At 39.2% G+C, this 14475-nt stretch overlaps 1 protein-coding gene across 13 annotated transcripts in view; it reads right to left on the bottom strand.

Annotated features, from left to right (window-relative positions):
• LOC117523394 (regulating synaptic membrane exocytosis protein 1-like) overlaps nt 1–14475 on the bottom strand; it is a 343959-nt gene that overhangs the window by 132172 nt on the left and 197312 nt on the right. For all 13 annotated transcript variants that reach the window (XM_034184908.1, XM_034184909.1, XM_034184910.1 and 10 more), the window contains one exon: nt 10350–11026. In XM_034184908.1, the coding sequence (XP_034040799.1) occupies nt 10350–10947 (598 nt within the window). In that variant the 5' untranslated portion in view covers nt 10948–11026. The remainder of the gene's footprint in view (nt 1–10349; nt 11027–14475) is intronic.

Raw genomic sequence — 14475 nt, 5'->3', positions numbered from 1 at the left:
TGGTTCATACCCCACCCCTGCCAAATTTCACCATGTAGTGTGGTGTTTCGTCATGAAGGGCATCCATTGTAAATCTTGTGCCAATTCAACATGCAGATCCACCTCAGATTTTCTGTGAGGACCCCGAGTGCAAACAAGGAACAGCCGAAGGGACTTACTAAGCTGCAACTTTCTAATACACCACAGAAACAAACACACTTCATCATAACTATATTTCAACGCAGTATCTTTTTTAAATTTAAAACACTAAAAAGTAAATCCCTTCGGCTGCTCGCTTGTTTTTCACTCAGGGTCGCCACAGCAAATCTGAGGTGGATCTGCATGTATAATTGGCACAGGTTTTATGCCGGATGCCCTTCCTAATGCAGCTCCACTCCACATTACATGGGTGAGGTGGGGTTTGAACCAACAACCTTCCACACTGAAACCAAGTGCACTAACCACTTGGCCACCACTAAACAATCAAATAACTCCCACCATCAATAATTGCAGACAGCCAAGAAAAAAAGTGTTTTCAGATTTAAACAAAAGAATGGGTCTTTTTTCACACAAAGACTGCAGGTTTTCTCATCAGATCCACGGACAACAACAACACAAAACAAAAAATAATGCAACTCATCAATTGATGTAATCACTGTAATCAAATATGCCCTGTAATCCATCTGTCTCTGTTTGCGCATCAGATACACAGAAAATACACTGAATATTTTATAATAAAATCAAATTTAAAAAAAGTTTGGTTTTATTCTACTATTAACATAAAAGAAAATGATTTTTAAATTGATTTGTTTTGAAAACTTAATTTCCTTGCAACTACCACTCCTGAGATGCAGGGGGTGCTGGAGCCCCCTTAGCACCCCTACTTCCAGCACCCCTGGGATATTGTGTGTATCTGCATAATCTTGCCTGTATCACATCAGAATGTTTTTTGAAGTGACTTTTGCGATACTATAAAAATTCAGCTGCTGCACTGAAGAAATAAACTGTTCAGATGCAAAACCCAATGTCTCTAAAATCACAAATTTTGAGTTGAGGCAAACATAAACTTGGCTGCTTAGGTAACTATGAGTGTGCAATATATTAAACAATATGCATGTGCCATTTTCATTTTATTGATGGAAATCTGTGCATTTTCAAATGTGTTTTCCTTTAAATCCCCATTTTAAAATGCATTTTTCTCTATTAAACAAATTGACTTCCTGGGTTTTGTATTTGAAACCTTCAAATAATAAACCACTTGCAAAATAATCAGAATTCATAAAATATACAAACAGGAAACAGCTAACAAGGAATACAATTAATACTTAAGAATAATTTGCTTCTTAAAGTTAAACATCCACCACAAATTATTTTCTACATAATTAGTGTGAACAGCAATGTAATTATGCATTATGATATGTATCAAATAACAGTAGATGAATTGTTATGTGCATCGTATTGTGGAGCAAGTGAATTGTTCTACTGTTACACGGAATGCCATTTTTTTTCCCAAAAGATATTCCATCATGTGATGTTTTGCTGATGGTGTTGGAAAGTACTGTTTAACAGTTCAATGTTCAGCTAAATTGAGATGCAACATATGATTAACATCTTTTTCATATTCATTAAACCCTTCAGTGACCCCTTGTACCCTGTGGATGGCAGCATTTGTTGTGTTTCTCCAATCACTGATTAAGGTTTTTGCTTTAATTTGTCAGTGGTATAAATGTTAGATACAACAAGAATGCCAGAGTGTCCATTACATCATGGACATGTTTAAGACCAGCTCAAATATTTGCATAGTACATTCCACAAAACATCTTCAGTGGAAATGTTATCTTCATGATCATTTAAAGCTTTGACTGTTCACATGGAGGCAAGCTGAAGAAAGAAATTACAACCAACCTCTTTTCTATTAAATCAGATTTGTGTCTGAATATTCAAATAAAACATCTGAAATATCACAGAAAAAATAACCAGAGAAAGATGAAAATTCTGTTAAAAAACAAAAAAGTCATTTTAATAATAAAGCCTAAGGTGTGAACAAATGTAACTGTGTAAGCCTTTGATTTTTGTAATTATGCCCTTTTCTTTACAGTTTGTTCTGCTTCTTTTTGCATTACCTGATTTATTTATTTAATTATTTTGTTGTAGTTCTGAAACAAATCTGTCATGTGGGCAAGGTATTTTATTATTATTATTCATCAGCTAATGAGTTTATTTATTTATTGTAGTTCTGAAACAAACCTCTCGAATGGGCGAGGTGTTATTTTTTTTATAATTCTTCACTGGCTGATGAGTTTGTTTATTTATTTATATCTATTTATTAATTTATTGTGGTTTTGAAACAAACCTCTCGTATGGGTGAGGTGTTTTTATTATTCATTGGCTAGAGTTTATATATATATATATATATATATATATATATATATATATATATATATATATATATATATATATATATATATATATATAATTAATTTATTTATTTATTTATTTATTGTAGTTCTGATGCAAATCTCTCATATCGGTGAGGTGTTTTTTATTGTTATTCAGGGGTGCATCGTCATTGGCTAATGAGTTTATTTATTTATTTTAGTCACAGGTCAGTCCCCCAAATGTTTAATGCAGAAAAATTTATTTTGATTTTGAAAAAAATGGAAACCCTACTTCCAGTCAGCATGGCATCACTCCACTTTTACTTCCGCGTGGCAGGGCTTTGGTCATATTTGTTTTTGCCACAAACGAGCACACGAACAGAAGACCTGGGGCCTCATGTACAAAGGATGCATTTGCACAAAAATGTGGCGTACATCCGTCTCCACGCTAACGTTCAGATGTATCAAAGTGAAATGACCGTGGAAAATGCGGTGTGTCACGCAAAAAACCTGGCTGTTGTACATACGTTTCTACAGCTATTGTTCCACTGCCGACATGTAGAGGTGATGGTGGGAACCGATAATAGGGTGAAAACAAGAAGTCACCAGAGTGATGTGCACATCAGCGACACAATGATGAACAATTAACACACCCACATGTTTGCAATTGTACGTATGGGTGGACATAAAAGCATGCACAAAGTGGTAAGGAACATGGCACTAGCAATGGCTACGTTAGTGGTATTAGAAGACCTTGCGAATGGTGAAATCCCATGTGAGTGTGTAATCAGGGAATGCAAGTATTTATTTGCACATACAGAAAGACAAATACACACCTACAGTCAAATTACAGATTCCAGTTCACCAAACCTGTGTGTATTGGGAGGAAGCCAGAGCACCTGCAGAGAAAACACTCAAAAACATGCAAATTTCATACAGAAACACCAGGATAGATTCAAACCCAGGATCTTCTTCCTGTGAGTGAATAGTATTAACCATGACTCCATGATGCCAGACCAACAGTCAACATCATCGTACAAATAATTTGTTTGCAAGTTATGTTTTGCTTTGGCATATTATCTTCCCTTCTTATCTTGGTTTCATATTTGCATTTTGTTTGATTATTTAAACAAAAATCTGGTTCCATTCTTTCCATACTTTTCAAGCATGAAAACAATTTGATGAAGTTCAAACCAAGCATCAGAATGGGGAAGAAAGAAGTCTGAAGTGACTTTGGACATGGCATGGTTGTTGGTGCCAGAGGAGCTGCTCTGAGTATTCCAGAAATTGCTAAACTAATGGGATTTTCATGCACAGCCATCTCTAGGGTTGACAGAGGATGGTCCGAAAAAGAGAAGATATCCAGTGAGCGGCAGGTGTGTGAAAATGGGCAGATTGGTTGAATAAGAAACTCTGTGATGTTATCATACCAATATGAACCAACATCTCTGTTGGAATATCAGTTAAATGAGTTGACAACTACGAGGTCTGTCCAAAAAGTAACGGACCTTTTTATTTTTTTCAAGAACTATATGGATTTGAATCACGTGTGATTGCATCAGCCAAGCTTGAACCTTCGTAAATATTGGACCAAGCTTGGCAGAAAAAATTCCCGATTCCCAATCTGAGGATTGGGATAATAATCTTATAGAAAGAAATCCCTGTTCAATGTTCCTCACAGCAGTGGATGGAAATGAAATTATAGACATTGTGAATAATTGTAAATATAAAACACCTACCGATTTAAATGAAATTGATATGGTGGTGGTAAAACAGGTCATTGAATGGATTGTAGAACCATTAACATACATCTGTAACTTATCATTTCAAACCGGTAAATTTCCCAATCAAATGAAAATAGCTAAGGTTGTGCCGCTGTATAAGACTGGGGATAGACACCACTTCACAAATTATAGACCTGTTTCTTTGCTTCCACAATTTTCCAAATTATTAGAAAAGTTATTCAATAATAGATTAGACAAATTCATAAATAAACATAAATTACTTACTGATAGTCAATATGGATTCAGAGCACATAGTTCAACATCACTTGCATTAATAGAATCAGTTGAGGAGATTACAAACGCCATAGACCACAAATTACATTCAGTTGGAATATTTATAGACCTTAAAAAGGCTTTTGATACAATTAATCATGACATATTAATCAATAAACTTGAACAGTATGGGATTAGGGGGTTGGTGTTGCACTGGGTGAGAAGCTACTTAAGTAACAGAAAACAGTTTGTGAAGTTGGGGGAATATACATCATCATGCTTGGACAATGCTTGTGGCGTCCCACAGGGGTCAGTATTGGGTCCAAAACTGTTTCTAATTTATATAAATGATATTGTCAATGTTTCCAAAATATTAAAATGAGTATTATTTGCAGATGACACAAGCATTTTTTGTTCAGGGGGGGATTTGCAGGAGTTACTGAGGAGGATCAGTATAGAAATGGGAAAATTGAAAATATGGTTTGACAGAAACAAATTATCATTAAACTTAAGTAAAACAAAATACATGTTATTTGGCTATTGTAATACAGACATACAGGTTCAGTTACAAGTCGAGGGGGTAGATATTGAAAGGGTACATGAAAATAAGTTTCTGGGGGTGATAATAGATGATAAGATAAACTGGAAGACTCATATAAAACATATACAAAGTAAACTGTCAAGAAGCATTTCAGTTCTAAACAAAGCGAAACATATTCTGGACCACAACTCACTCCGCATTCTTTACTGCTCACTGGTTTTACCATATTTACAGTACTGTGCAGAGGTATGGGGTAATACTTATAAAGGTACAACACAATCACTATCAGTAATGCAGAAAAGAGCTATAAGAATTATTCATAATACTGGCTATAGAGATCATACAAATCCACTATTTTTACAATCCAAATTCTTAAAATTCACAGACTTGGTTCATTTTCAAACAGTACAAATTGTGTATAAAGCAATAAACAATTTACTTCCAGCAAATATTAAAAATATGTTTTTTAACAGATCAGGGGATTACAGTCTGAGGGGGGAATTTAATTTAAAGCATCAGTGGGCACGAACAACATTAAAAGGTTTCTGTATTTCTGTCTGTGGGGTGAGGATGTGGAACAGATTGGGAGTGGGGCTCAAGCAACGTCCAAGCATGAACCAGTTCAAACAGCGGTACAAAAATATGTTTTTTTCTGGGTATAGGGAGGAGGAAGGGTAATGAGGGTTAGGGTGTTTTTGTTTTTTGCTTCGGCTTGTAAATATATAGTATTTTGTATGTAAGTAGGTATGTGTAGGTGTATATTTATGTTTGTGTATATATATGTGTATATATGTATATGTGTATATATGTGTATGTATATGTATGTTGATGTGTGTATGTATATATATATGTGTATGTGTATGTATATGTATATATATATATATATTGATATCGGTTTAGGTGTGTAGGAATCTATGTGTATATGTGGCAAAGGGTATTACTGGTTGTGGGGAAGAAGGGGTAGGGATAAATAAGCTGATGCTTCACCCTACCCCTTTTCGGACATGTTGGGTACACAGTAGGAACTTTTTTGTTGTTGTCTTTACTGATCTATCTTGTAATTGTTTTTGTATCAAATGTTCGAAATAAACAGTTTTCATTCATTCATTCATTCATTCGTGCGCATGCGTGAGTTTTTCCACGCCTGTCGGTTGTGTCATTCGCCTGTGGGCAGGCTTTGAGTGAGCACTGGTCCACTCCTCCCGTTGGATTTCTTTTGTCTGAGAACTTGCTGAGAGACTGCCACTTTGCTCCATGAAATTATTTTCAGAAACTGTTAGAGACAGGCAGTTAGAAACCATCCGATAGATTCAGTTGGATATCGGTGAAGATTCTGTCGGCGTCACGCAGATTATGGACTGTTAAAACCTTTTTAAAGACGGCCCACAGCGGCGGAGGGCATGCGGCGCGCAGAATGACCATCGACAGGCTGGATCGACCAGATCATTTCTAAACTGAATGCTGTGTTGATCCGGGACATCATGTGACTACCACAGAAATGGCAACAGAGCTGGACATAGCACTTTTATGGCACATTCCACTGTTACAGGAGATTTTGTAATGAAAGACGTGCGGAGGATTTCGCGCGTCGGCACGAAGCAGCTCAGGACGCGCAGCAAAAAAAAAACACCTCTGTGTTGGAAACCATTCAGAAGATTCAGACGGCTTTCGATGACTTTCAGTCGAGTGAGTATCCGAGAAATTGTGTAACAGCTGGACATGCCCCAACATGTCCTGTGAGACTTCCAAGACAGAGGTGTTTTTTTGCTGCGCGTCCTGAGCTGCTTCGTGCTGACGCGCGAAATCCTCCGCATGTCTTTCATTACAAAATCTCCTGTAACAGTGGAATGTGCCGCAAAAGTGCTATGTCCAGCTCTGTTGCCATTTCTGTGGTAGTCCCGGATCAACACAGCATTCAGTTTAGAAATGATCTGGTCGATCCAGCCTGTCGATGGTCGCTCGGCGCGCCGCGCGCCCTCCGCCGCTGTGGGCCGTCTTTAAAAAGGTTTTAACAGTCCATAATCCGCGTGACGCAGACAGAATCTTCACCGATAACCAACTGAATCTATCGAATGGTTTCCAACTGCCTGTCTCTAACAGTTTCTGAAAAAAATTTCATGGAGCAAAGCGGCATTCTCTCAGCAAGTTCTCAGACAAAAGAAATCCAACGGGAGGGGTGGACCAGTGCTCACTCAAAGCCTGCCCACAGACGAATGACGCAACCGACAGGCATGGAAAAACTCACGCATGCGCAAGAAGGTTCAAGCTTGGCTGATGTAATCACACGTGATTCAAATCCATATAGTTTTTGAAAAAAATAAAGAGGTATGATACTTTTTGGACAGACCTCGTACTTTGATAGACTAACAGTGTTGCCACAGTTACTTTGAAAAAGTAATCCAATTACTGATTACTGATTACTCATTGAAAAAGTAACGTAGTTACTTTACTGATTACTCAATTGTAAAAGTAACTAACTTAGATTTCTAGTTACCTTTTAGTTATTTTCAGCTGCTGCCGACAACATCCCCTCCCCAGCCACTTCAACATGAAAATGATAACCCGTTTTGCCAATACTCACTATATAGTCACCCTTTCTTGACTTCAATGAACATAAATCCTTGTTTAATAAAAAATAAATAAAGACACCTTTGTTGACCTCATATACTGTAACACTGTAACGGCAAAAAGTACCATTTCTAACCTACAATGTTTATAAATGTAACTATTAAATTCTTTCTAACAATTTTCTAACAAATTCTTTCTAAACATTTTAGTTGTTGAAATTATTATTATTATTATTATTATTATTATTATTATTATTATTATTATTATTATTATTATTATTATTAAGTAGCATTAGTATTAGAAATAGTATGAAAAATGTCTTCAAAAGTGGACCTTTAATCGGGGGCTGTTGTCTCCCCACGCCCCCTTCCCGCATGGATTTGCCCCTGGCTTGCTGTTTGAGCAGGAAGAATTGATAATGCTTATTTATGCAGAAAACACAACCAGATTGACAGGTTAAAAGGTTTTATCAGCAATTTTTTTTTTTTACATCATTTCATCCTCAGAAAGATACTTGGGTGCATTTGGGTGGAAAAAAAAGCCTTAGTATTTGGGCGTCGCGGATCAGCTGTTTTTAATGAGGACATGCACAGAGTTTTAAAGAAAATAAAGGGTAAAGATGTCTTTGTAAAACCATAGCTCTGAGTGTCACCACGCTTTGAGAGACAACTGTTCTTCAACTCGGAGCTGAGCTGCATAGTGGATGCGGCTCTGTGCTCACAGCTGGCTGAAAGTGGACAGTTCAGACCTCCACCTGTATCTCATCGGGACACCTGTTTAAGCTGCGATTGACCCACAATACAAACATAATAGTAACACACAGTGACTCAGAGAAGTAACTTTAATCTAATTATTGATTTGGAAAGATTAACGCATTAGATTACTCGATACTAAGTAACAAATTACCGGCATCACTGTCGAGGAATCATTTTGAGTTATCTACACTATATTTCACCAAATGTCCATCCCTTCACCTGATCCTTCATCACGCTGAAACAGCTTATCTGATCACTATGATTTTCATACTGCGTCTTTTATGTAGACCCTGGAGTAACATGGGGGGGGGGGGTGTTATTTTCACTTGCTCCTCATAGGTACATAGAATTAGGTACTATCATCTCAGACAAAAGTATTAGTCTAACTAGCTACAACTCATCTTCTTCTATGAAGTTCTACGGCAGTTGCCAGACCAGCAACTGCATTACCACCAGCATCTGGATGGGAGTGTGAAATGTCCATCCGTCCATCTCTTCCCGTATCATGCCGAAACAGCTTACCTGACTGCTTTGTTCTGTGTCTTCTAGCTACACACTGGGGTTATTTGGGTTGAGTGGGTCATTTTCGCATGCTTCACATATTTATATGGCATTAGGTACTGTCATTTCAGACTAAAGAATGAACAAGCTAACTAGCCACAACTCTTTTTCGGTGAGGTTTTATGGCCATTGGCAGACCGACAGCTGCATTACCATGACCATCTGGCAAGGAGTAGTCATTGGCACTGAGTCCAAACACATGGCATTTTTCACAGTGAACAGGCTGTTCAGCTGGGAGCATGAACATTTAAAAATCTTTGTGAAGAACCGTAAAGACTAAGAGGAAACTTTTTTCAACAATATTGTTGACCAGAGGAGCTGTGATCAGAGATTGGACTGTGATAATGGTAATACTGATACGGAAAAAGCTGTGTCAAAATGTATTACTTTTGCATCGCTACAAAAACATCAGTGACCAATGTGATTGTGAAATGGCAATCAATCAAATGTTCCCATCATGACTATCTCAAAGCAGGTGAATGAAGAAATGATGATTGTAATTCCATTCCAGGATACAGTTGTATGCAAACGTTTGGGCACCCCTGATAATTTTCATGATTTTCCACTATAAATCATTGGTTGTCTGGATCAGAAATTTCAGTTAAATATATCATATAGCAGACAAACACACTGATATTTGAGAAGTGAAATGAAGTTTCTCGTATTTACAGAACTGAGAGTTGTTTAGAGGCTCCCATGTTGCCACTCATTAGAAGAGATGCAAACAGGGGAAACGTTACCACCTTAAATACCCTTTCACATGATTGGATTCACCTGTGTAAGGCGGTCAAGGGGAAATGAGCTTACCAAACCAATTTTGTGTTCCAATAAGTAGTGCTAGATGTATTCAAATTAATACAAGAGTCAAGACAGAAGTAAGACCACCAGAGCAAGAATTTTAGCTGAGGAAGCTTCTGCGATTTGAAGCGAAATGTCCTCACGTCAAGCAACCCAGTCCAGTTGAAGATTCAAGCTTCTCTACTATCAAATTAATAAAATGACAAGGGTGCCCAAATTTATGCACCTGCCTAATTTTGTTTAAAGAATTATTGCACACTTTTTGTAAATCCTGTGAACTTCATTTCACTTCTCAAATATCACTGTGTTTGTCTGCTATATGATATATTTAACTGAAATTACTGATCCAAACAACCAATGATTTATAAAGGAAAATCATGGAAATCATCAGGGATGCCCAAACTTTTACATACAACGGTATATGATTTCAGCATTAGAAATTGTCACCTAGCAAACTTCCTGCCCTAGTTCCTGCCCTAATTACTTAGCTAGTTCATTGTAAAGATACAAATTCTCTGATTTCAGCTTCTTAAATAAGAATATTTTCTGCTGTAATTTCTTAGTTTACATTTGATTAATTGAGCACATATTCAAATGAGAAATCAGCTATAAAAATAATCCTTAGTTGCAGCCCTAGCTATAAACTATAGTTAGAGGTGTGCAAGACTTGTAATGAATGGATATATGAATGAATGAGGTGAGATCAATTTTGAGTACATTCTTTTGCTGAAATCAACAGCATTTCAGAATGATGAGTAATCATGCTTCTCACCTCTTTCACTGACACTTTCAATCTCTGCATCGTCACAGCTGCTGTACTCTGGCGTGGTCCCACCATCCTCCTCTGAACTGCTGACGCTGGTTTGCCTCTTCCCGCCAGCCCCCAGGCCTCGCTTTGACTTGTACGGCCTTGGTGGTGGTGGTCGCAGTGTCTCCGATTGGTCAGAGCTCAGCGAATCATTGCGCAACATACTGTCAGCCTTCTCCCTTTTGGTCCGTCTCACTACAGGTGCCTGGCCAGTGTTTGAGCCTGGGCCCAAATCAGCAGGTTCTCGAAGTTCAGGGGCAGGGGCTTCCTCATGCAGCCCAGTGATCCCACCCACCGTCCTCTGTCCAGGCCGAACACCCTGGCCTAAGACAGCATCTCTAACCTCTCCTGCTACAACAACACCATGACCTTGCCCAGCCACAGGGTGGCCCCGACCTCCAGGAGGGACCGGCCCTGCTTGGCGAAGGTGGGCACCACTGTGGTCCATGTGGTGGTTACCTCCGCTTCCTCCTCCAACAGGATCATGCTCCAGAGAGCGTCCCTTCATCAGCCTCCGGCTTTCCCTGCGCTCCCTGGACTCCCCTCGGAGGTTCCGGTCCATGGAGCCCTGGGTGTGCAGTCTTGGGTGGGCTGGATGATGCTCTCCCTGACCCGTTGTTCCGCCTCTTCTTCCATTTCTCCTGGGAAACAGAATTGGAGGGAAATAAGGTCACAGGGTGTGAGACAGAAGTTACTGGTATTCATACTTACACACCAAAAGAAATGTTATAATAATGAGCATTTTAGGTAAACTCAATTAGCATGTAAGAACTGGGCTGAGATTTATGGCTCCATGCCACAGGTTACTGGAATGCAGAAACATGACAAATCTTTCATTTTAAGCTTTCACTTGGCATGAAAAAAGGATTTGTAGAGAATTATTGGATGTCAACATGATGGCGCCATGTACGGCTGCCTTGGTGTTTTGGTGTGCACTCTTTAGTTTGTTTTTGTGTGTAAATTTTGTGACTTGCAACAGTTCCCAGATCTCTTTCACCTGCGTAGAGCACACAAAGATCAGGGGAACAATGCCACTGGATTTGTTTCCCACTTTTCTCGAGCCTTCAGTGGATTTATTGGACATCTTGGCCAAAGGTTCCCCTCACCCTGGATCGTGCAGTGAAATGCTGCAGGAGGGGGAGACATGCCGGTGCGGTTGTGCGGCTTTGCCAACACAGCCACTGTACACCACTACCAGGAATGTTCCTCTCCATTGTGTGCTCTCTGCAAAATAAAATGGACGAACTCCAGCTGTTGGTGGGGACAAGCAGATTTTGCTACATCTGCAGTTCAGTGCTTCATGGAGATGTGGCTCTGTGGATCAGACTTCACGCTGCAGCTGGCAGGCTTCTAACTTTGCAAAATGGACACAGATGCAGGACTCTGGCAAAATGAAGGATGGTGGAATCTGTTTTTACATCAACAGTGGTTGGTGTAACGATGTAACAATGATCCAACAATATTGCTCTCTTGATCTAAAAACTTTTTTTTATTAACTGCAAACTGTTCTACTAACCCCATGAGTTCACCTCATTTATTCTGGTTGGTGTTTACATTCTACCACAGTCCAATGTACAGGAGGCACACTGCACGCTCACCAACCAGATGCTGTGTGAGGAGCAGGCTATTCCGGTCTCTTTAGTTATTGTCCTCAGCAACTTTAACAAAGGTAACATCTCCCAGAAACTCCCCAAATACAGACTTATTAAATGTCTGAGCAGAGAGTAGGGAACTCTTTATCACTGTTATACAAATATGAACAATGCCTATCATGCCATCCCCCCTGCCGCTCTGGGCCATTCTGAATAAGCCATGGTCTACCTGACTGCTACCTACATGCAGAAACTAAAGCTCCATGAACCAGTAGTGAGAACATCTAAACAGTGGTGCAGGGAGGCTGTGGAGGATTTTCAGGCATATTCGGAAAACATGAAGTGGAATGTGTTCAAGACTGCCACCAACAGTCTGGATTTTACACAGAGGCTGTGACCTCATACATCAATGTCTGTGAGGAATGCTGCATACCATCACACACCACGTGAGGTGTAACAACGACAAACCCTGGTTTAGTCTTTAACTCAGACAGAAGGAATAGGCATTCAGGAGTGTGCATAAGGTCAGGTTTAAAGAATCAAAGTACAGGCTTGGTAAGCTAAATGGCTGTACGCTGAGAAACGTCAACACCAGTTCTCAGCCAATGACTGCACTTCTGTCTGGAAGGGGCTGAGACAGATCAAAAACTACAAAGCTAACCTTTCCCACTCTTTCAATGATCCTCGTCTGGCCAACCAACTGAACGAATTACAACCCCAATTCCAATGAAGTTGGGACATTGTGTAAAATGAAAATAAAAACAGAATACAATGATTTGCAAATCCTCTTCAACCTATATTCAGTTGAATACACCACAAAGACAAGATACTTAATGTTCAAACTGATAAAATGTATTGTGTTTGTGTAAATATTTGCTCATTTTGAAATGGATGCCTGCAACATGTTTCAAAAAAGTTGGGACAGGGCAACAAAAGACTGGGAAAGTTGATGAATGCTCAAAGAACAGGTTATTGGAAACAGGCGAGTATCACGCTCAGCTGTTCACAAGCAAAGATGGGGCGAGGATCACCACTTTGTGAACAACTGCTTGAAAAAAAATAGTCCAACAGTTTAAGAACAATGTTTCTCAATGTTCAATTAGAAGGAATTTAGGGATTCCATCACCTACAGTCCATAATATAATCAGAAGATTCAGAGAATCTGGAGAACTTTCTACACGTAAGCGGCAAGGCCGAAAACCAAGACTGAATGCCCGTGACCTTTAATCCCTCAGGCGGCACTGCATTAAAAACTGACATCATTGTGTAAAGGATCTTACTGCTTGGGCTCAGGAACACTTCAGAAAACCATTGATAGTTAACATAGTTCGTTGCTACATCTACAAGTGCAAGTTAAAGCTCTACCATGCAAAGCGAAAGCCATATATCAACAATATCCAGAAATGCCGCCGCCTTCTCTGGGCCTGAGCTCATTTGAAATGGACAGACACAAAGTGGAAACTGTACTGTGGTCTGATGAGTCCACGTTTCAAATTGTTTTTGTAAATCATGGACGTCGTGTCCTCCGGACAAAAGAGGAAAACGACCATCAAGACTGTTACCATCGCAAAGTTCAAAAGTCAGCATCTGTGATAGTATGGAGGTGTGTTTTTGCCCATGGCATGGGCAACTTACACATCTGTGATGGCACCATCAATGCTGAAAGGTACATCCAGGTTTTGGAGCAACACATGCTGCCATCCAAGTAACGTGTTTTTCAGCGACGTTCCTGCTTATTTCAGCAAGACAATGCCAAACCACATTCTAAACGTGTTACAACAGCGTGGCTTCATGGTAAAAGAGTGCGGGTACTAGACTGCCCTGCCTGCAGTCCAGACCTGTTGCCCATTGAAAATGTGTGGCGCATTACGAAGCACAAAATACGACAACGGAGACCCCGGACTGTTGAACAACTGAAGTCGTGCATCAAGCAAGAATGGGAAAGAATTCCACCTACAAAGATTCAACAATTAGTGTCCTCAGTTCCCAAACGCTCATTGAGTGTTGTTATAAGGAAAGGTGATGTAACACAGTGGTAAACATACCACTGCCCCAGCTTTTTTGAAATGTGTTGCAGGCATCCATTTGAAAATGAGCAAATATTTGCACAAAAACAATAGTTTATCAGTTTGAAAGTTAAATATCTTTTCTTTGTTGTGTATTCAATTGAATATAGGTTGAAGAGGATTTGCAAATCATTGTATATGTGTATGTTTTTATTTAAACTCAACAAAAATATAAACGCAACACTTTTGGTTTTGCTCCCATTTTGTATGAGATGAACTCAAAGATCTAAAACTTTTTCCACATACACAATATCACCATTTCCCTCAAATATTGTTCACAACCCAGTCTAAATCTGTGATAGTGAGCACTTCTCCTTTGCTGAGATAATCCATCCCACCTCACAGGTGTGCCATATCAAGATCAATCAATCAATCAATTTTTTTATATATCGCCAAATCACAACAAACAGTTGCCCCAAGGCGCTTTATATT

Source organism: Thalassophryne amazonica, chromosome 13 (genome assembly GCF_902500255.1).
Source record: "Thalassophryne amazonica chromosome 13, fThaAma1.1, whole genome shotgun sequence".
Lineage (NCBI taxonomy): Eukaryota > Metazoa > Chordata > Actinopteri > Batrachoidiformes > Batrachoididae > Thalassophryne > Thalassophryne amazonica.
The sequence above is the reverse complement of the archived record's forward strand: the minus strand, read 5'-3'. Positions and strand labels throughout refer to the sequence as shown.